The sequence below is a fragment of the Tympanuchus pallidicinctus genome, unplaced genomic scaffold (assembly GCF_026119805.1).
Source record: "Tympanuchus pallidicinctus isolate F22 unplaced genomic scaffold, pur_lepc_1.0 scaffold2, whole genome shotgun sequence".
NCBI lineage: Eukaryota > Metazoa > Chordata > Aves > Galliformes > Phasianidae > Tympanuchus > Tympanuchus pallidicinctus.
The window spans coordinates 7,594,158-7,616,249 of NW_026294721.1; the positions used below are offsets into that span (position 1 = coordinate 7,594,158).

At 47.9% G+C, this 22,092-nt stretch overlaps 1 protein-coding gene across 1 annotated transcript in view; it reads left to right on the forward strand.

Moving 5' to 3' along the window:
- Positions 1-2,993: 2,993 nt before the first annotated feature.
- Positions 2,994-22,092, forward strand: part of NAT8L (N-acetyltransferase 8 like) — a 29,780-nt gene continuing 10,681 nt past the window's right edge. Inside the window, exons 1-2 of the mRNA XM_052682448.1 lie at positions 2,994-3,536; positions 4,641-4,805. Of these exons, the coding sequence (XP_052538408.1) occupies positions 3,203-3,536; positions 4,641-4,805 (499 nt within the window). The 5' untranslated portion in view covers positions 2,994-3,202. The remainder of the gene's footprint in view (positions 3,537-4,640; positions 4,806-22,092) is intronic.

The following is a 22,092-nucleotide window of genomic DNA, read 5'->3' on the forward strand; positions in this document are numbered from 1 at the left end:
TGCTACAGCTAAAGCATGGTGCTGGGCTGCTTGAGTTGAGCGGGTGCCTGTGCCCGTAGCATGGCAAAGCCACCTGTAGTGATGAAGCTGAGCTTTGAAAGAGGACCTGGAGGCAGATGAGAACAACAGCTTGAAATCTCAGCACCTGCCTTGGTCACTCACTGATGAAGACATTGCAGAAGATAGGGTTTGGAGCCACCAAACCGTGCTGGGAAGAGCCCTTCTGACACCACCACACCAATAGAACCTGGGGTAGCTTTTGCCATCAACCCGTTAATTGCTGGAGTATACTAATTGCCCCCAGTGAGGGAAGGATTGTGGCTGCTTGTGGCTATTACAGGAGAAAGACAGAGCCAACACTTTGGTGTTGCTATGCACAGTCCCTTCCCACAGCACATTTCCTTGCCCAGCACATCATGGTCTGGAGGTTGAAGTTTGCTGGCGAGGTCCTGCCTTGGTGCCTACCACCCCTTAGGAACAGATGCTCTTATAGAGCATCCAAGTTGTTTGAAATCACCTTTGGGGTTTGTTGCTTCAAGATTTACAGGAAAATCCACTTTGGTTTGGGGTGTTAAAACCAAAATTCCTTAGCCCTCAGAACCACAACTTGCTCCCATTTGTTCCGTACAAATGGATCGAGCATCCATGCACCAAGTGCTCTTCTTTAACTGCAGTGAGAGCTGCTGGGAGCACTGGCATGAAAGGCAGACTCCGAAACGTCCATCTTCATTACATTACTTCTTTCTGTGAGGTTCAACAGTGGGTCATGGCATGTGGGTGACTTCCCCTCAGGTCCTGGAGGAGCAAAATCCTCAGTAACTGGGGATGACAACTGCGCTTTTACAGACTGAAAGCTCTGGGCAGTGCAGTTGCCTTGCCAGGAAGCTTTGCTAACAATATTCTTTTTATTCCGGGGCCCCAAATCTGCTGTCTGGGAACCTGCCTGCCTTGTGCAATCGATTGCAGCGAGGCACTTGATTCACTGACATTTGCTTCCATCCGTCACAGCCGCCTGCTCAGTGCCCATCCCTCCTTGCTGCTCTGCCAGAGCCCTGGAGAAACCTGAAAACCTGGCTTGGCAATGACAAAAGGTGAAGTTTGGCATTCAGACAGGGCTTGGGAAAGCTGGTGCCGTGCCTGTGGCTCCTTTAAGTTGCTGCATGATGGTGCACAAAGCCCCTCTGTGCCTCAGTTTCCCCACTGCAGCAGCACATCCTCACCTTGGGCAAAGGGAGGATGCTCATTTTTGCTTACAGGATGCAGCATAAGTAGTAAACAAGTGTTTGGAGTCTTTCTAAAAATAATCCATCTGCCAACACTCCGGCCCATAGAGCGGGACTGGAACTGGGAGCTTTCCTGGCTATTACATAACTGCAGCAGTATTTTTTTAAGGAATGAGTTGTTTTGATTACTTTCGTTATTTCACAAATAAGCAGCGTAGAAAGGATCAAACAAAAATAAATGCCTGCTTCACCCAGGCATATGGAGCTGAGTGTTGCTTGAATTATATTTTTAAAACAGCAGTCTCCTATCTTTGGCTTGGAGCTTTCACAATCCGAAAGCGAACGCTGCCCCATTTGTTTGTTTGTTTTCCCCATCCGCTGCCTCTCTGCCTTCACGTTGGCAAATTCTGCTGAGGGCGAGATGTGCCAGAGACATGGGGATACGGGGACATCTCCCTCCCACGGGAGGTTCTTTGCTTGGGGACATTGCTCCCTCACTGCGACCCACTTGCTGAGCTGCTATCAATGCCACATCTTGTCACCCCACTCTGGTGCGGGTGGGACTCCGGCTCAGATGCTCTGAAGAAAGGACCAGTTCATGGCCGGCCCCCCAACTCCCCACGAGGACACCAGACACAGTGTGAGGCTGCAGGTGCCGGCGGCACTCAGCGGGTGGGAGAGCTTCCAAGCCCTGGCCTCATCTTTCCCCCTCTGTGATTTGGAACTTTTTTCCTTTTTTTTTTTTTTTTTTTTTTTTTTTTTTTTTAAGGTAAAGTGAAGCAACGAAATCATTACAGCGGCACCAAGCTTGGAGCAAAACCCCAGCTGCCTGCGCACCATCCTGGGGACCTCACCCGGGATGCAAGCCCACGGGGTGCCAGTGGAGCCCCAATGGGGGATGCACTGAAGCCCGCAGGGGGATGCAGCATCCATAGAGGAGGCTGCAGGGGGCAACGGACAGGAGGACGCGCAGGTGCACCCCGCAGGAGGATAGGATTTCCAGGGGTGCACCTCGAAGTGGGGCTCACACGGGGCTCCGGGGGGGCAGCCGGTGGGAGGGAGACGGCCACCAGTGTGGGTGCCCGTGCCCGCCGCTCCGCATTCCCGCACCGTCCCCGCACGGCGCATGCCTGGGGCAGATGCCGGCCGGTTCCAACCGGGAGAGAGCGAAGATTTTCGGGTCCTGCGAAGAGGAGGAGTCCATCTTCCTCCTCTTCTTCTTCCTCCTCGCTGCGCATCCCCCCGCCTTCTATTTCCCCCAGGAAAAGTTATAGATCGGGGTACGGGGCACGGAGCCGGCGTGGGGGACGGATGTGGGGCCGCGTGGGCTCGGGGAGCACTCAATGCGTGGATGGGGCGGGGGGGAGCCGCGCCGCATGAGTCACCGCGGAGCGCCCACACTGCGCCGCAGCCCGCAGGGACGCGCATCCCTCGCACCCACCCGCGGTCGTGTCTAACCGTAGGGCTCCGCGCATTCGCAGCGACTGTTCCAGAATGGGAACACAGAAAGAAAGAAGGAAAGAAAGAATGAAAGAAAGCGGCGTTCCCGTGCGCGGACGCAGAGGAGAGATGCGCGACACGCGGGAGGAAACCGCCCCCCGCGCAGGGACGCGCCGTAGTAATTTGCAAAGGGGCGGCGCGGGTGATGGGGGTGGGAGGTGGGCAGGCGGCCCGCCCCCCCCGATCACATGGCGACCCCGCGCAGCCAATGCGGGGGGTTCTCGGACCCCGAGGACCCGCGGCCCCCCCGCCCTATAAATGCCTCTCCAAAATGCAGCGCAGCTCCTTTCTCCCGTCCCGCCCGGTTACGCTGCTCCGCGCCCCGCGCAGCTGCCCGCGGGTCTCCGGCCCTGCTCCGCGCTCCGCACCTCCCCCCTCCCCCTTTTTTTTTTTTTCTTTTTTTTTTTTTTTTTTCCTTTCCCCCTCCCCTTTCCCCTCTCCCCGTTTTTCTTCTCCTTTCCTCCCCGTGCCCCGTTTGCATGCATTGTCTGTCTCCCAAGATGGTTTGTGAGACCAAGATCGTGGCGGAAGACCATGACTCAATCCCGGGAGCCAAAAAAGACACCATCATTGTTTCTTCCTCCCAAATGTGGCCCACCCTCTCGGGTTCCCCCTCCTCCCCTCCTGCTCCCCTTGGTACCCCCAAAGAAGAACCCAAACGCGACAACGTCTACATCCGCGAATTCCACCCCTCCGAACAGGAGGTGGTGCGCCGCATTTTCTACGAAGGTATCATGGAGCGGATCCCCAACACGGCCTTCAGAGGGTTAAAACAGCAGCCCCTCACCCAGCTGCTCTACGCGCTGATGGCGGGTGAGTAGCAGCTCCGCTCGGGGTCCCCACGGGGACGCGCGGAGTCGGGAGAGCCGCAGCCACGCGGAGCCGCAGCGATGCGGAGAGCGCAGCGCATCGCGGCGGAGGGAGAGGGGGGTGGTTTGCGCTGCGCGGGTTTGATGGGCGGTGAGGGGCTCCCCGCGGAGGTTGCGCGTCCTTGCGGTTTTTCCGTGCTGGCGGTTGAGGGGGGGTGGGGAGTGGGATGGGAGCGGTGCGCGCATCGCAGCGCGCAGCTCCGCAGCGCGCAGCCCTGCGCACCGCGTGCAGCGGTTGCTTGGAGACGGCCGGGCCCCTCCATCTCCGAGTGTGTGTGTGTGTGTGTGTGTGTGTGTGTGTGTGTTGGGGGGGGCGGGGGGTGTCACCTCCCGGGGGTTGCAATCTCAAAATGACCCCTGCAAGGTGCTCCCACCTCCCGCAAATAACCCCGCGGCCCCTTTTGAAATCCCGCTTTAAAATAATAATCTATGCCCAAGCTGCCCTTCCTGAAAGTAATGATGTGAACTCCTCTTCTGCGTGAATAATAATGTAATAATGCATGTCCCCCTCTGTGAAAACGCACCCTCCACCCCAAGGCTGGGTTCTCAAGCTATTGGTGGTTGCAGTAACACCTCAAGCTCTGTATTGGAGAGGGACCCCTGGCAGTAGTGGGGTGCTGGGAAACTGGTACTAAAGGGTTCCCTCCTCCAGGAGCCCCCTAGGCCTTGCGTGGACCCTCAGCCCCAAGGCTGTGCCCCTCCCCAGCAGCCAGTGCTTCCCAGGATGGAAATAGTATTGCCGCAGTGCCAAACACATGGCTGCGGAGTGCCGTGCCTGCAGCACAGCCCACCCCCAACTGACAACGGGGTGCAGGGGGTGCCCCCAGCAGCCCCTCCTCCCCTCCCCCGGCACTGCGGGAACACTGAGCTGCACTGTCACTTAGCACCACTTAGGGAGGATTGCACCATTCTCATGTGTGAGCTGCAAATGTCTGTTTTGCTCTGTTATTTTTTAAAATTATTTTTTTAAATGAGTTTGTATTCTGAAATCAACACTAAATTCTCTTTTCTGACAGGTGTCGTTTATTTCTCTTCCTTATCTCCATAGTAATGTGCTTTGTTGTGACCAAGTCCTTCCTGCTGACCTGCTGCTTGCCCATCTTTCTGATGGGCATGAGGTACTACTTCAGCAGAAAAGTTATCCTCCACTATCTCGATTGTGCGCTGCATACGGACATGTCTGATATCGAGCAATATTACATGAAACCGCCAGGTGAGTGTGAGTGCCCAGGGCTGCCTTCCCCCCAGTGGGGACTGTGGCTGCCCCATGCTGCTGGCACCCTGTCCTCTTTGCAGCAGCACTGAGCACAGCTCTAAAGTTGCCAGAATGCAGCTTTTAGGACATGCCAAGCACAAATCCATCCTTTTTTTTTTTTTTTTTTTTTTTTTTGTGTGTGTGTGTGTGTGTCCCTAAGATGTTTAGTCATCCACATCTGCAGGCAGACACTGGGGGCTGTGCTCTCCATGCTCGATGAAGGAGCTGGGTGCACCCCGTGTTCCCTGAGCTGGGGGTTTCTTTGCCCCCTGTGTGTATCAGGGAGTGTGGGGAATGGAGAATGCATGTGTTTTGTTGTATTATTCTAGAAGAACCTTCCTTTATGCAAGTGTTTTGGAAGAGGCATAGATCAGGTACGTAAAGGGATGTTGCAGGTGTTTGACATATGCTTTCATCTGCTTGTTACACAAGTGCATGTAATTGAAATCATAACATCTAATGTTTAACTGTTAAACTGCAAATAGCCCCTACATGATTAATAATAATAAAAAGAAGTCTCTTTGCAATTTGTTGGGGAGAATGTGCCATTCCCTTTCTGTAGGTGTACATCCATGCTGAGAGCCAGAGCTGTGGCTCCTCTCTGGGCTGCCAGGGGCTGTTATTGGGGTTGGAGGTTTGCACTGTGGTTGTACTGTGCTCTTGGGGAGCGGGCAGGGTGAGGTGTGCCATTAATCATTTGCTCTCTCAGGGTACCGCTCATTGGTTTCTCCATGTAATGTTTTTCGCTGCATCACTGCTGTCCCCTGTGTGGCAGGCCTCTTCCTAGGGATCATCTCCTCATTGGTAATAAAAGCCACAAACTTTTGTTCTCCTCACTCCTAGTGTTGCGTCCATCTAAAATGATACCTACCTTGTAATAAAAGTCTCAAAATGCCTTAACAGCATTTCCTTTGGACATTGTATCCTATTGTAGCGTCCATCTACATGGGTTATATTTAATTTCCAGTGCTTGTTTTCATGACAGCAAAACAATGTGTAACTTGTATGTGTCCTTAAAGAGCTCAATATTCATTTAAGCTGCTGTCACAGAAATAAACGGATTGTGGCTTAACCTTTCCGAATCTGTGCAGTGAGGTCCAACAGTACACGGTGCTGGGGGAGGAGAGCTGAGGAGAGCAGGAGCAGCAAGTGTAAGCTTTCTAGGTGTCTGAGCTGCATCTGTCCCTGCAGCCTGAGATGTGCGTGGCTGCAGTTCGGGGTGTGCTTACACCAGTGTTTGTAGGAGAGACTCAAATGAAGAGTTGGAAGTGCCCCCACTTGCAACATTGTGTTGACAACATGCCTTCCAGCCATCAGCATTGCTGCTTCTTGATACCTAACAGGGCTGATTTCAATTTCAGAGGAATGTGTGGGCTTTAATTTTTGACAGAGTTTAATCATGTGTAATTAGGCTTCTGCCATGCTGTAAAAAGCAGATTTATGGGACTGCTGGTGCTTGTGAAGGGTGCCGATGATAGTAGCATGAAGCAAGTTGGAGTCATAATTCGGTAAAGGCCAAGAGGAAGCAGCCAGGATTGCTCCATCCATGATGTCAGTGCCTGTCCATGTGCTCTGAAGCTACGTGGTGCAACCTGCATGAGGCACCAACTGGCATTCTGATTGTTTATCCCCAAAATGCAGCAGTCAGATTTCTGCCCTAACAGACAGAAGTGTAAATACAGATGTCTCCAAAAGCTTTGAGTTTCTTGCCTTTCTGGCACTGATTTCACTATCTATTGAAAGACACTAAGAACAGGCAGTGTTGTGCCACATCAGCTCCCCATCCCTTTGCAGAGGATGGGAATGACAATAGAACAACTTCCAGCCCCAGGTTTTTCTCTTACTGTGATAGCTGACAAGTTAGCACTCAGACATGAATTATTACAACAGGAACAAGAAGGGCTCCTCCTTGCAAGTAGTGCCTGTTGTTCTAACTTAGATATTACTGAAAGCTTCCTCAGTCAAGTATTATAGAGGAATCATAGAGTATCCTGAGTTGGAACAGACCCTTAAGAATAGTTGAGTTCAACTCTTAATGCTGGAACAAGGGCCCAGTGAGGCTGTAGGGTACTCAGAGCTGGGCTAGATGAGGCGGAGTGAACAGCCTGGTGTGACTTCAGGCAGACAGAGGTAGAGCTGGGGTGTGGTGTTGAGGTCTTGGATTGCAGTGTTGGTTTTGGCTTTACTGAGGTATTGCTCTCAGCATCTGTGCCACAAAGAGCTGCATGTGGTACCCAGGTCAGAGTTATGTTGTGCAGAGCATCCACAGCAAACTGCCCTCTGCTCAGGGGGAGGAAATGGGTTGCTCCTGGTGGTTCTGCCGAAGCATCTGTGTGACCCAATCTGTGGGTCAGCTTAAGAGCAAAGGCTGAAAGGACAGTGTGTAGTGGGATATTGGGAACACCATGCTTCACAATTAGTGTTACTTGCATCAAAGTATTATTTACCTCTGCAGTTTTCTGACCCACCAGTCTCCAAGTTAGTTATTGTCTTGAATTTCTCCAACTGGGTTTTGTATGAACTTAAAAGCATGTGCTGACAGCAATTTTGCTGAAGTACACAAGCCAAAACTTAAATATTTGTTTGCTCTTGTCCTCCTACACTTGCACCAAGGATCTGACAGAACGTTTGGGCAGAGTTTAACTCTAAGCCCAAAGGCAGTAGATTGACTTGAAATTGGTGTTGACTTCAAAAGAATTGTTGGCGTTGAGTTCTGTACTGGATTGGGATCTTAAAACAGAAGAGTGAATGGCCCAATCTTCCCCGGCTCTTTGTTAGCTTGCATTTCTCATTTTAAAGTAGCACTTACTGGAATTTATCTTTTTCTGCATAAACTCTTAAAAAAGGCAATGGGGTGCTAAAAAAGGAAGGAATTGGATAATGGGCTTAATTGTCAACCAGAGTAACTTGGGTGCTAGTAAACAACAACAACAAAAAAAGAAATTAATTTTAAATAGAGCCCTGCCTCCTGCATTTCTCTACGCAAATAAGGGAAGCACAGCTGGAGCTTCTTTTATGGTCTGATGATTTTGACGACTAATCAGTTTTACAGCATCTCTTCAAGCTTCTGTCACGGTGGTTCTGTGTATGTTTGCAGCAGTTTGTGTTTTGGAAAGATTCTTGGGAGGTTGAGGTCTCTGTTGGAGGGCTGATGGAAACCAGAACTCCTCGCTTTCAGTGCAAACTCACTGCTCTCCTGAATGAGCAGAGCTTGGGTAGACGAGCCAGCATGTTTTTCTGGGGTGGTTTCAGCCCTTATCTCCTGCAGCTGTCTGTCTTGCCCTTCTGCTGGGTGTCTCTGCAGAGGGATGTGTGAATGTGTGCGTGGTGGTAGTGCAAAGATCTCCTTGTTGCAGAAGCTGACCTTTGGTGGTGTTTGTGCAGAGCTCAAGCAGGAGAAGCAGAGAGCACGGACAGGGGACCTGGAGAGCTATGGCTGCCAGACCTGGTGGAGGGCTGAGGACATCTGACTTGCAGAAGGCAAAACTGAAGGGATTGCTGCAGGAGATGTCAGATTGCATTAAACATGCCAGTCTGGCAGCTGTGATTTTTGGCATTGATTACTCTGTGGTGGTGTGAGCAGGGCTGGAGGGAGCAGTTCTGCTGTCTTCAGTGAATCCCCATTTTGGGCTTTCTCCTTGCCAATTGGGTTCAGGGAGTCAGCCAGCTCAATGGGCATGTCAGAGAGGGCCCTGTGTGCATCGAATGGGGAATGGTATACCTCTGTTCATCTAGTCCAGGCTGGTGGTGAGCAGAGCATTTCTATTTCCATTGTCCCCAGGTACATGATGAATAGATTAATCCTGCATGACCATATTGGACTTCCCTGAAAAAAGGATGGCTTATGAGAATTCAGTCCGGGCTGCTCTTGGGTGGTACGTTCAGGTTGGATATCAGGAAAAACCTCTTCTCTAAATGAGTGGTAATGCATTGGAACAGTCTGTCCATGGAGGTAGTAGAGTCGCTGTCCCTTGAGGTGCTCAAGAAGAGGGTAGAGGTGGCATTGAGGGACATCATGGTTAAGTGGGCATGGTGGGGATGGTTGGTGGTTGGACTAGGTGATCTTAGTGGTCTTTTCCAACCTGAATGGTTCTATGGTCTCTCAGCTGAACCCACATGAGATATGTCTTGTTCTTGGCAGAGACCTTGAGTTTGTGCCCTTACCTCAAGATTCCAGTTGAGGTGGGGGCAGAGATGATTTGTGAGGAGGTGACAAATCCTGCTAGTTTGTTTCCAGGCATTTTCACCTTTGGGGTATTTGGGTGAAGAGCAGCAGGTATTTTAATTGTTCTCTTGGACTGGGCCTGCTCATTGAGTTTCCATGCTGGAGAAACAGAACTGATACCAGATGGGTTTAATCCAGGAGCACGCGAGGAGATGAGCATTGTGAAATGATGCAATTCCAAATCTAGGGGAGTACTGGTAGGAAGAGTCCCCTTTGGCTGGAGCTTCTTTACCAGCCCTGATACCTATTGCCTGGGTGTGCATTACACTTGCAGGCCACCATTTTGGGGTGCCGGGCTGGTGTGGGAATCATGAGGAGAATATAGGAATCACCTTGAGAAGAGCCCTTGCTCTCGGAGCTGTAGTTGCTCTGCCTTACAAGGTGGGACAACGGCTTGGGCAGGACGATGGAGGCCAGCCCCGATGGCTGCTCCCCATGGTGGGATGGAGGCCTGGGGCTGGGTATTGGAGTACACCCCCAGGCACAGAGCCCGACCCTGCAGCCCAGTTCTTCCACATTCTGAGGTAAGGAAAGCAGCTGAGCAGCCAGATAAGCAGGAGGGATGCTGCCCACTGATAACATTGTTTTGAAAGAATAGAGCAGCTCAAGCTTTGCAAAGCCAGGGCTTAGTTACCTGACGCCAGGATAGGGCTCAGGGCTGCTGCTTCCCAGTGTAGGAATGTGTTTTGGAGGGCCTTGCCTTGCTTGCCCATGCCTGAAAGGCAGCTGGAATTTAAGGCTTCCCTATCTCCATCACTTCTTGCTGGATTGTACAGCACCCTGACCTCAGCCATATGTCAAACCCCTTCACTGGCTTCTGTGGATTGGCATTTTTAGGGATTTTCTCAGACATGCTTCTCCTCATGGAGAGCTGGGGAGTGCAGCCTGGGGCATGGAAGGAAACCCAGGAGAGAGTCTGTGTCCTGAAACACTATTTCCTAGCTCTGCTCTCAACAGAGCCTCCTTCCAGGTAACTGCAGGGAGCAAGAAGGTCTCTCCTGAGCCTTCCAAGTTGCTCCTTGTGAAATCTGCCTCTTCAGATGCGATTGGTATTCGGTCCCACACTCTCATATCCATCGTCTGCTCCTGTGGCCGGCTGCAGCAGAGACCTACTATCCAGCATGGACCGGACACCTTGCTGTGCCACTTTCCTGGGGCTGAGTGTCCCCAGGGTTTCCTCCAGCATGTGAGCACGCGTGGGCAAACCCAAGGCTGGCTCTGCTCCACCCTAGCTGGGATCACGGCTGGCCCCAGCCCTGTGCTGATAAGCACTTGGTGGGGCTGAATGAAGGGAAGGGACACCAGAGTCTTCAGAGTTTTTTCCAGTTTTAGGGGTGCTCAGGCAATGCACATCTTCTTGAAGAGCAATTCTGTAAGCCAGGAGTTTACCACGGAAAAATTGAAGTGTCCTGATCAACAGAGCAGCCTGAGGGTTCAGGGCTATGGTACAAACCTAAATGGGATAAATGCATTGATGGAGAAGCCACTGCAACCTTGCTCCCCCTTGTTCCTTTTATTTCTTTATTACTGGAGCAGGAGCACGTGTGCAAACCCATTCCTTAACATGCATGTCCATGGGACAAAAATAGACCTTGCTTCAGATCCAGCTCTGGCACGTTCCCATGTCAAAATGAGATGAAATTACATTTTCTAGTAAATTTTGCAGAGTGCTGTAACCTATATATTTTTCCCTTGCATTAAAAAAACTCTCTCTTGAGGTATCCCTAATTGATGTGGCTGTCAGTTTGTGCAGCAGTGTTGAGTTTGTAGCCATCCTGGTTGGTTACAGTGCTGCTGGAAGCAAGCTCTGCATGCAGGTGTTTAAAAACCCCAATATGTGCAAGTGCTTTTAATTAATCTATGATGTGAGAAGTAGTAAGCTGTGCAAATTGCACATCAGCAGTTTATAGGCACTGTTAACTACTCAAGAGCATCAAATGTGAGCTGCGTGGGGACTTGTGAGCATGAATAGAGTAGCAACATCAGGCATTCTGGTTTTGTCTGGCTTAAAGTAATTTCTTATGTAATCTCCGGTGTTGGGTAGTTGTGTACAGCGTCCTATGACTGTCTCAGTGAATAAACATAAGGAGGAGTACAGAGTTTTCTCTGTGAGTTCATCTGTGAAGTAGTGAGTCTCATTTAGGATGCTCAGTGGCTCTTCTCTCACTTCCTTCGGAGTGGCTGAGATTTAAAGCAATTACCCAAAAGTGTGTTTCATCTTAAGGTTTTCAAAGGGATTTAAACTCAGTCTTTGCATTGGGTGCCTAAGTAGTGGTGAGAGATGGAAAAGTCCAGAGCTTTGAGCTGCTCTGATGCTGAATTTTGGATGTGGAGCATGAGCTGAAAACTTACTACTGTTAGACTAGATGATCTTAAAGGCCTTTTCCAACCTTCGTGATCCTATTTCCAAGCACTGCTTAGCCTCTCAGGGATTTTAGGAGTGTCTGTGATCCTCGTGAGCACAGCCAGGTGCCCAGATACTTTAGGAGCTATCAGTAGGCTTTGCTCTGTATCTTAAGGTTTCTAAGGCATAAGTTGTTTTTTTGTTTGCTTGTTTTAAGAAAAAAATACCAAACAAATAGGTTTTAATGTAAAAGCCAAATACATGGTTTGGTTGTCAAAAAGACAGAACACTCCAAATTTGGGAGTGGATCTCTGAAAATGGGCCTATTTTGTCTTCAGACTTAAATCTTCTTGTCGCCGAGTTGTGAGGCTGGGATTGACTTTCCCAGCTCTGGGCAGGTTGGAGGTCAGGATTAGCTGCTGCCATTGGAGCTGGGAAACTGTTCCTGGGGATGCTTGCTGCTATTGATGGGCATGGCAGAGCCCACACCTCGTATTGGTAGTGTGATGCTGAAGATCTTTTAAAAATAACTGTGTTTTGTGCTGCTCCCTGCCTTCTAAAGGAGTGACTCTGCTAAGTGCTTTGCTGGTGTGTGGCTCTGCAGCACACTGAGTGATGCTTGGCCTTTGTTGTTTCTGCATCCATGAAATGGGGAGCTGCAAAGTGTATTTTTAGGGTTATTTTTATTGTTACCTTTTCACTCCCTCCCCCTCAATGAAGCTGAGGAATCAGTTTTTTTTTGTTTTTTGTTTTTTTTCCCCCTGACAGCTGGCTAATGAAAACAGCCTTCACAGGAATCCAAACACAGCAGAGTGTCTTGCTTAGCTTCTGTTCACAAATCTATCATTTGTAACTGGTGCCAATAAGAGGATTTCTTTCTTTCTTTCGACAAAGGCACAGTGGAATCATCAGGAAACCTCTGCCGTGCCTTTATTAAGGCATCACAGCTGGTTTGTGCTGGTCTGGTTAGAGACAGGTGTGTGCCATGGTGTCTGTTACGGATGGCTTTGAGCCATGCGTTTATAAGTAGCCTGTTGACCCGCGGGACCCCAGCGATCAATTAACTATTTATGAGAGCACATTCTGTATCATTGCTTGCCCTCTGTAATTGCTCAGAGGGCGTTTTTTTACGGAGCTGAAGGTGTCATTGCTTACAGGATAATTCAAAAATGTTGACCTGGAACTCCCTGTGTTTGATGCCAAGTGGGGCTTGGGTTTTAAAAAGAGGTTCTGAGAATTAAAAACTGCTTTTCAAAATAGCTACTGGGAAACATGTATTGCAGGTGTGTTTTTTTGAATGGTGGTCTGAGATAGTGCTACGTAAAACTGAACTTTGAACAGAATAAAAGCAAATACAGAAATGCAGTGCATGTCTTGTGGTAGGGTACATTGCTTGAAGTGGTAACTTGCAAATAATACTTTTGTCACTTGACATTTGCTTGCTGTTTGTAGGATTTATTCAAGTGATAAAGCTGAAAACTGGAGTTTTTATGAGGAAATGATTTTTGTAGTGAATGTTTTGAAGTGAACTTATTACTTTCCTTGTGAGTCAAAAGTGTTGGTTTTCAAACAGGCTTTTTTCTGAAGCCAGATGTATTTAAAATAAAAATTGCTGATCAGAGTAGAGCCCGTGTTCTCTCTCATATGTCTTGGGCTATAAAGGGCTGTGGTCTTCGCATGGTATTATAAGGTACACACAGAGCCAGTGCTGAGACCACCTGCATCTGAGCCCTGTTTTAGTGATGGAGCCCTCTTTAATGATGTTTTAATTTTGTACCGGTGTAGCGGTTGAGGAGGTGGTGCTGTGGGAGACCTCTGGAATCCCGGTAGAATCACAGAATTGCTAAGGTTGGACACCAATGAGGTCATCAAGTCCAGTCATCCTTCGGTCACCACCGTACCCACCAAGCCACATCCCCAAAAACAGTAGTCCAGCAGTGATGTGGGGATGAGCTATGAGCAGGATTAGTGGCAGTCTGGATTGCTTGCGTATTTACTTACCTTGCTGAAGATCTTCAGTGAATTCATGACAGGAGTGTGACTTGTTTTGAATTGACAAAAACTTTGTTTTAAGCACACCACTTGCCTGGATTTATTCTCCACTGCAAGTAACTGCTATGTGAACTGCTCCTGTGCTTCCTTACCAACATGTTTGAATCCTGACTTGGAAACCAGAGCTGCAGGCTGATTTGCTGTTCTGCTAGTTGAGCTGAGGTCCTGGACCACCTGGCTAGGCACAGCTCCTCAGTGTGCTCAGTAGACATGTACAATGCTGCCAGATCATAACAGTGATACAGGGAACTGACAGTGGCTTTTTGTTTCCTTTTGTCTTTTTTTTCCTTTCCATGCTGCCACCATTCTGCATCCCATTTCTCCCATCTTGTGTCAAACTGCAATGCTTGCATTTTTTCTTCTTTGAATCCCACGTGGCCCTCTCATCCATCCTTGTGCTGAACTCTCCAGTGGGTTTGTGTGGGTCAGTTCTTGCTTCATTTGTCACTTGTGGCAGATCCCTAAAGCAGCAGTCTGCACCCAGCATCTCCCCTCCTCCTCCCATTGTGTTTTTAAATGTGCTTATGTCCGTTTGCTTAATTTCATTCTATAGGTCCTTCCTTCTCTTTCTGAATGTGCCATTCAGATATCTGCATGGTGAGCACGAGCGTTTATTTTTGTTGGTAGAACGCTCAGAATAACAGAAATGAGAAAACAAACAGAAGTCAGCAGCACAAGGATATTGTGTCTGCTGAGCTGCAAACATGGTGTGTCAGTGCATAAAGCCACGTGGCAGTGGGGAGAGAACATTTTGCCAGAAGGCAAATGTACAGCCAACAACAGGCTTTCTTACACCTTCTTTAAATCCTCTGACCCACATCACCCCGATCCATATCCTGGGTATGTCCTATTGATCTTTTCCACTCTGACTCTTTCCATAAAACCCATTCTGACCATTTTTATGGGATGTATGAAATCATTACTGCAGGCAGAGTACAGAGAAAAGTTGTTTCGCTTGCTTAGATCAGGGTTTTGGGTTCTTTTTTTGGAGATTATCTGTTCATCCTCTCTGGAACTAGCTAACAGCATCAGAACCCCGTGTAACTCTTCCAGAGGGAATCCAGGGAAGGTCTAAATATGCTGTCTTTCAATTTAAAATAATGCAAGTAGTAAAACAGCAAAGAGAAGCTTTTGAAATGGGGCTCTTTTGGAGCAGCTGCTGTTTCCAGCACTAAGCAACTGTAGATGGTGTTTAGATAGAGGCAGAGCAATGAAAGAACACCGGGTGCTCGGCTGCTGTCTGCCTGGCAGCACTTTGGTGCCTCAGCCCTTGGAGTGCATTGATAAAGTCACTGCTATTGGAACAGCGGTGGGGTGCAATTGGTTAAAAGAGGGAGAAAGCAAGTGGGGGCGGTTGGTGTTAGAAAGGGGTGGCAGTGAGCATATGGGAGGATTCTTTTATGTAGCAATCCAAACTTTTTGAAAGGAGTGTTCTTGAAACACCTTTTTGAACTTCTGCCTGTAAAATATATTAGGTTCACTTAACAGCTGTGAAAATACATGTCTGGTCTGATTTTAGAATGTGCAGATGTTCAGAAGATAGCATCTAGCTGTGCAGAGATTTTCATTCAAGAATAAGCCTATCACTGGATTTTGCAGTCTTTTTTTTTTTTTTTTTTTTTTTTGAGCCCTCAGCTCTCTGAAAAGCATCAAAGTATCTGCAAGGCTTCTTAAGAAGTAGGATTGTTTTTCATGAATAACTCAAACAGCTAGGGAGGATTTCAGCAAAATTATTAAATAAAGAAAAAATCACAACAAAGAAACCCCTAACACCCCATATTTACTGAGGCAGAACTCTGAGAGAGCTCAGCTCAGAGATTCAGTGGAGCATTTGCTTTGAGTCAGTCACGTGCTTCTATCCCTTGTCTTTTGTTGGGAGTGAGGAGCACACTGAGGGGCATCCTTCAGCTGAGGTCCATATATTGTTTTGATCTTAATGGGAAACCTGTGGTATAAATGGGAAGTGCAGTGGCATGGGGTAAACCTGCCTCCAGTTTGCTGTGTGTGCCTATCAATTGGCTGCAAAAGGAATAGGTGATGTTTTCAGGGAAGCTTTTGTATGTCACAGAATCAAAGTTGCTTGGGTTGGAAGGGACCTCACAGATCATGTATATCAGCAGAAAGCAGTATTAGACTAGATTAAGAAGAAATTCTTCATGTGAGGATGGTGAGGCACTGGAACAGGTTACCCAGAGAAGCTGTGGATACCCCCTCCATGGAAGCATTCAAGGTCAGGCTGGATGGGGCTGTGAGCAACCTGATCTAGAAGGAAGTGTCCCTGCCTATAGCAGGGGATTGGTACTAGTAGAACTTTAAGGTCCCATCCAACCCTAACCATTCTGTGATTCTATGGAGTTTTTCCAGCCAGGAACCTGCTCTTATTTCATTTGTTCTTCTCGATCTCATCGAGGTTTAATATATGGATCCTCAAAATACTGCATTGCTACCCTGACTGTATGGATTTGCACCTCTCTTGGCCATGGTTGCTGTGTGTGCCTCATGTGTTAACAGAGAATCCATTTTCAGCAAGGCTTAGAGCACACATGTGGAAGTATCTGCTTTCAGCTGTAGACATGCTGCCCTGCACTGGTGGGACTGGTCAGGGCGGTCTTGTCTGGTAAGCTGAGCATGTGGCAAAGGTGTTTTTTTTCTTTTCATTTTTGAGATGCAGACGCTCATGCATGTAATTTTCGTTTTATGTTAATGATCACCCACAACACATCCATTGTCTGTGCCCAACCTGACAGATGTTCATGTATTTACAGATGCAGAATTTTCCTTTTGTGCCATGTTCAACAAATGTGCTAATTTCAGTCTGGATGTAGTGTAGTTTGGTGTAATTAAACCCAAGTCACCCTGACCTTGATAAGGCACAGAATGTTGTTTTTAACCAGTGGTTGATTTTTGCACCTTGGCAGTGCTGTGACTTTACACAGGGAATGGCTTGCTAAGAGAAAATACAAGCAAGGTGTGATGATTGGGGCCCATGGTGCTCCACAGTGGAGTCTGCAGCATGGTGGGATGGAAGGAGAAGTGCTGAGGCTTTTTTAGAGGACCTTTATTTTCATTCCTTACATGCCAGAAAGAAACGATATCTTATCCATATTGTTTTAGTGTCTGGCCTCGGTGTGTAGTGCTCCTAACAGGGCATGAGGGAGGAAAGAAAAGCCTTTCACGTTGGCACAAGCAGGTAGAATGCAATCGAGCAACCTTACCCCAGGGCCATACTTGGTTGTGTTAAGTATAAATCAAACAGTCCTCCAAAGATTAAATATTTACAGTAAATCTAGAAAAATAAAAGATCGGCGAGCAAGAAAGGTGTTATCTGTCAGAAAAATTTGTTGCTTGCTATAGGCTTGAGGAGATCAAGCCATGTACTAGCTGCCTTCAGCCTGTAGTTGTATCAAATCTGTGCCTTGAACATACTTCCATTTTTTTTGTCTTTCTCTATTCTGAGCAATGAACTCTTCAGTGTGGTTTCAGAGAGAATGTAACTGCTTATAATGGCTGTTTCACTTCAGTAGATCATTAACGCAGTGGTTGGGGAGGTGTGGATCACTGTGTTAGCAACCAGGCAGGATTCTTGTGAAACTCGGGTCATCTGCAGAAAGAAATGCTTTTGGAGCAGCAGAGTTGTATTTTTTGTTAGGTTTTGAAGAGCACAGTTGTAATTTCTCTTTGCCAAGTGGCATATAATGAAACCCATTCCCTGTCCTTTAGTTCTTGATACCAGTCTTGAAGCAGAGGTGCTGCCCTGAGGTCTACGACCCTTCTGGTCAGTGTGTCTGCACCATAAACTACTTCTAATTAGTACTCATAATTATTGCTCATCAGCTGTTGTAGTCATGAGGTCTCCATTCAGAAGCTTTTAAGGGCAGCAGGAACATTTCCTTTTAATGTGCTGAGGGGGAAAGAATGTGTTTGGAGCCATTGAAACGTGCCACAGAAATGGTTTTAGCTGAGTATGTGCATTCACTTTGTGATTACAAGTGAACGTTTCTAAATCATGCCTTTTGCCTGGCTTTGACTTCTGTGACGTGGGTTTCCTGATGCCCCTGAAAGTAGAAGGGAATGTTGTGGCATTTGGGGCCTTTTTTTTCTTTTCTTTTTTTCTTTTTTTCTGTCGTGTTTTAAAAATGCAGATGCTTCTAGTTTCATCTCACATACAGGTAGGTTGTCTCCCTGTTGAATACAGGAGGCCCCTTTCAGCCTTGTTTTCAACTCTGATTTAAAGAACTTGCCTGTACAGGTAGGGTATTCTGGCCTTATGCATCATTATACCATACCCCACATTTGTGTCTGTATTTTGGGGGTAGTTCACCCTGTATCCTCATTGTGATCATAAAGATCCCTTCCAACCCAAACTGTGATTCTAAGATCATCTAGTTCCAACCTCTGCTATTGGCTGGAACACCTCCCTCTAGATCAGATTGCTCACAGTTCGTACAGCCTGACCTTGAGTACCTTCAGGGAAACTTCCAAGGAGCCTCACCAATGCTTCCAAGGAAGCATTCCAGTGTTTGCAGAATGCTGGGTAGGCTCTGCTACCACTGCTTGCAGGATGGCTTCTCCTGAAGGGTGAGTCACCCTTTTGTTGACCTCTTTTAGAATGGCATAGAACTTCTCAGAAGTCCTTGTAGAGATCAGAGTTGCTTTTGTCATTTAACCTTAAGTAAATGCAATGTTGGTTTCTCCCTTTGCTTTGCAGCATTTGGTGCAATTCCTGTGTAGGTACATACACTTCTATTCAACTGAAGGGAGGCTTGGCTAAATTTAGGCCAGACGAGTAATGATATATGGCTAAAATAAGATCAATTCTACCCATTTTCCTCTTATGATTTATGTCTGGGCCTACTGCTAAACTAAAAAGAAATCTTGATATTGCTCAGTGCCATTTTATGGTAATGCACCTGAGGTAGAAGCCAGCCAGCAAATAATGAATACTAAAACATTCAATAATTCTAGATTTTCCAGGTTTTTTTTACATTTGAAAGTGGAGTGTGCTGCAGTGTAACTCCAGTACCTTTCAGAAAGCAATAAAGCCATGTAGTGAAAGATTGATGAGAAGATGGAGACCGAGTGTTAGCGATTCCCTTTTAAGAAGCTGGCTTAAAGTGTGATGAACAGCACATCTTATTTTGTAAACTAATTTAACTAATGAGGAGCTCAATGTCAGAGCCGTCATTTGGAGCAGTGACTGGGAAGATACAGACTAGCAAGGCTGGTAGGAGGGCTGCGTTCCTTCTTGCCTTTATACTTCTGACTTAAAACAGCCTAAATACTAAAGCATTGGCTTACCTAAGGTCTGACTCCACAATTTACAGGCTTAGTGAGGATTTTGGATGCATGGGGAACATCTACTCTCAGATTGCTTTAAATATTCTTTTCTTGTTGCTTGGCACAGACCGGTCTGTTCTGCTTAGCCAAGGTGTGTCCTGCTCAGCAAAAAAGAGCTGTGCAGAGGATTTCAAGTCTTCTTGTTGCATTTGTTAATATCAGCCTCTGAGATGCACTGGAAATCTGCCTGTGTCCTGTGTGTGGTTTTGGGACAATCAGAAATACCTGCTGGGTTTCATAGGAGGTGCAGGGCCAAACCTGGCTACTTTCTGAATTCTGGTTGCTGCAGAATGTTTTCTTCTTTTCTGTTTTGCAGTCAAACAAATTCTGTGAAAGTGTAGTTAGTTGCCTGTGTTACTTGCCACAGATACCTGTGACATAGTAGGAGGATGCTTTTGAGGGCAGGCCAGCTCCATCTGGAAACATGGAAGAGGCACTGCTCAAAGTCAGTTGTCCTATTCTTATTCAAAACTTCAACCTCACCATGTTTTGCCATCTTCATCTGAAAGCATGAGCTGAGCACGGCTGCTGTGCTAGACTTGTTGGTGGCATGTTACAACATATATGTTTGAGTCTGAACCCAAAAGTGATTTCGGGTTTGCAGAGATGTTTAAGTCAACCTATAGTCTATAGAATGCTGGCATACCCGAAGCTGGAAGGGACCCGCAAAGGTTATTAAATCCAGCTCCAGGCTGCAGGGAGTGAGGATGAAAAAGAAGGTGGATGGAGAAGCAGTTGTTTGGTTGGTGGCGGCTGATCCATCTCTCCTGGTGCTGTGCACTCGTCAGTGATCTGTCCCTCAGATGCCCCACAAATCAGTGGGTGTCACCCACTCTCAGCATGAGGCCACATGGCCCAGTGTTCTTCCAGCATGAAGCTGTTTGTGTTGGGGTGATGAATCCTGATGTGGTGGGTTGTGTTATTTATGTGAAGGAAAGGTCCCATAGCATTTCTAATTTCATGCATGGGTAATTCTTCTGTGCCCCTGACATTTTTTGCTCCCCCACACCTGTGTCAGCTGTATAGGGATGCTCATGAGTGTCAGGAGTGCCAAGGCAGGACTCTCATATGTCATCCAGTTACCACCACCATAAACTACTCTGAAATGCCATTATTTTGTCAGAGTTCTCCAGGAATGCCTTCTAACTGAAATCAAGTGTAGAGTTATTTGTAGAAGTTGTTAGAGCTTGTTACTCAGCCCTGTTTGAAGCCGGGGGAACTGGAAAGGTGAAAGGGAGAGGAACAAAGGCCTGGAAAGGATGGAGGTAAGAGAGGCAATGCACTGAGCTTTGGGGCTTTTTAGCTGGCTATCTGCAAATAAATCAGAGTAGCACAATTAGACAGTGTTCAGTGCAGCATGGCCGCACTGGGCTCCCCCTGCACTGCTCTGCTTGGGCTGCCCAAAACCACCCTGGAGCTTCCAGGGCAAGTGACTCCAGGGGCTTGTGGTGGCAATGGTGATGAGGAGACAGTTGGACTAGATGATCTTATAGGTAGTTTCCAACCTTGTGATTCTATGATTCTAAATATGTAATGCTCTGTGATGTGGCAGTGTGCTGCGTTCTGTCTGTCCTGGTATTCCTGTGCACTGGTGTTGCACTGGGACAGAGGATGTCAGTGGGTCATAGCAAAGAGTTTGGGGCATCTTGGTTTTGCAGCTGGCATTGTCAAGCCTGTCAGTTTTGGCAAGCTTCTGTGTATGATACATGAGTGAGGGACATGGGGAATTATAAGACCTGCTCTATGGAAAGTGCTGGGCTGATTTTTCTTCTGTTTTTCCCTTTTTCCCCAATGTAATGATGTAGGGGAAGATGTAAGATGGAGATTGGCCCTGTGTAGGATGTTTCAATGTGAGATGAGGCTCTCACTCATCCCAGTGAGCCCTGAAAGCATATAAACCTCCGTCCCCTCCCACAACTCATACCTGCACATCACTTTCCTCCAAGCAGTGCAAGTTTGCAATATTTAATTCTGAGGAGGCTGGACAGAATTATGTAGGTGTCAGCTTCCTTCTCACTCAGTGTCTGTGGAATCACCTCCCTGGTTTGTAGATGCTCTGAGGACATTGCTCATGACAGCTCTGAGCCGGGGGGGGGGGGGGGGGGATGGGACTGCTCACATCTGTGTTATGGTGACATGCCAAATCAGCTCTGGAAATCAGTCTGAAATGTGCTTGTAGGGATATTGTGTCTGTCTGGAAGTGAGTTTCAGCAAGTAATTGTGAACATCATTGCGTCTGAAAGAGGGTGAATTTCTCTCGTTGTGATTGTGGTGTGAGCTGGTAGCATCGTTTCTCTGGGTGTCATCTCATTTATGGAGCTGCTGGAAAGGGAAGAAATCTGGAAACCAGTGTGTATGCACACCAAACTTGCACAGAGCAGCTGGGATGGACCCACAAGAATAATCAAATCCAGCTCCTGTCTCTGCGCAGGATCACCCAAGCCTTATGTCTGAGAGCAGTGTCCCAACGCTCATTGAGCTCCAGCAGCTCAGGGCTGCACCCACTGCCCTGGGCAGCCCGTTCCATGCCCACCGCCCTCAGTGCAGACCTTTCCCTCACCCCCAGCTGCCCTCCCCTGACACAGCTCCATGCCGTTCCCTCAGCCCTGTTGCTGTCACACAGAGCAGAGCTCAGCGCTGCCCCTCTGCTCCCTGTGAGGAGCTGCAGCTGCCATCAGGCCGCCCTTCAGCTTCTCTGCTCTGGCCTGAACAAACCACAAGATATCAGCTTCTCTTCATACATCTTACCTTCTAGAGACTTCCTCATCTTCACAGTCCTCCTTTGGATGCTCTCTAATAATTCCTTGTCCTTCTCAAAATTATAGCCCCCACAGCTGAGTTTAATTGCCCAGCCTGTGTGAACATCTGTATGTGAGATGACAGCTCGACCTTCAGGAAGTAGAAATGCCAGCAGTGAACAAAGAGGGAGAAGTCTGGTCTGCTTCAGGAGTAGGGTTCCCAGATGTGCCCAGTGTTGAGCTCCCAATGAAAGCTGTCACAGGATTGCAAAACCTACACAAGCTGGCACCAGCAGTTGCCTGTAGCTGATCTTCAGCCCTGAGGAGCGATGAATTTGATCAGATCTGGCTCTGAGCCCTGGGTATCAGCACAGAGGCAGTTCAGGAGTGATGGAGCTTAGCTTCCTCCTGTGGAAATGTAATACAAAAAGTGGCTTTTGGATGCATCTCAGAATGTGTGTGTCAGAGTCTTGTTTTGCAAAAGCAATGTATTGGCACTAAATTCTGCCTTAGGGAGCAGCTGTCCTCAGGCACTGTGGGACTCTAAGA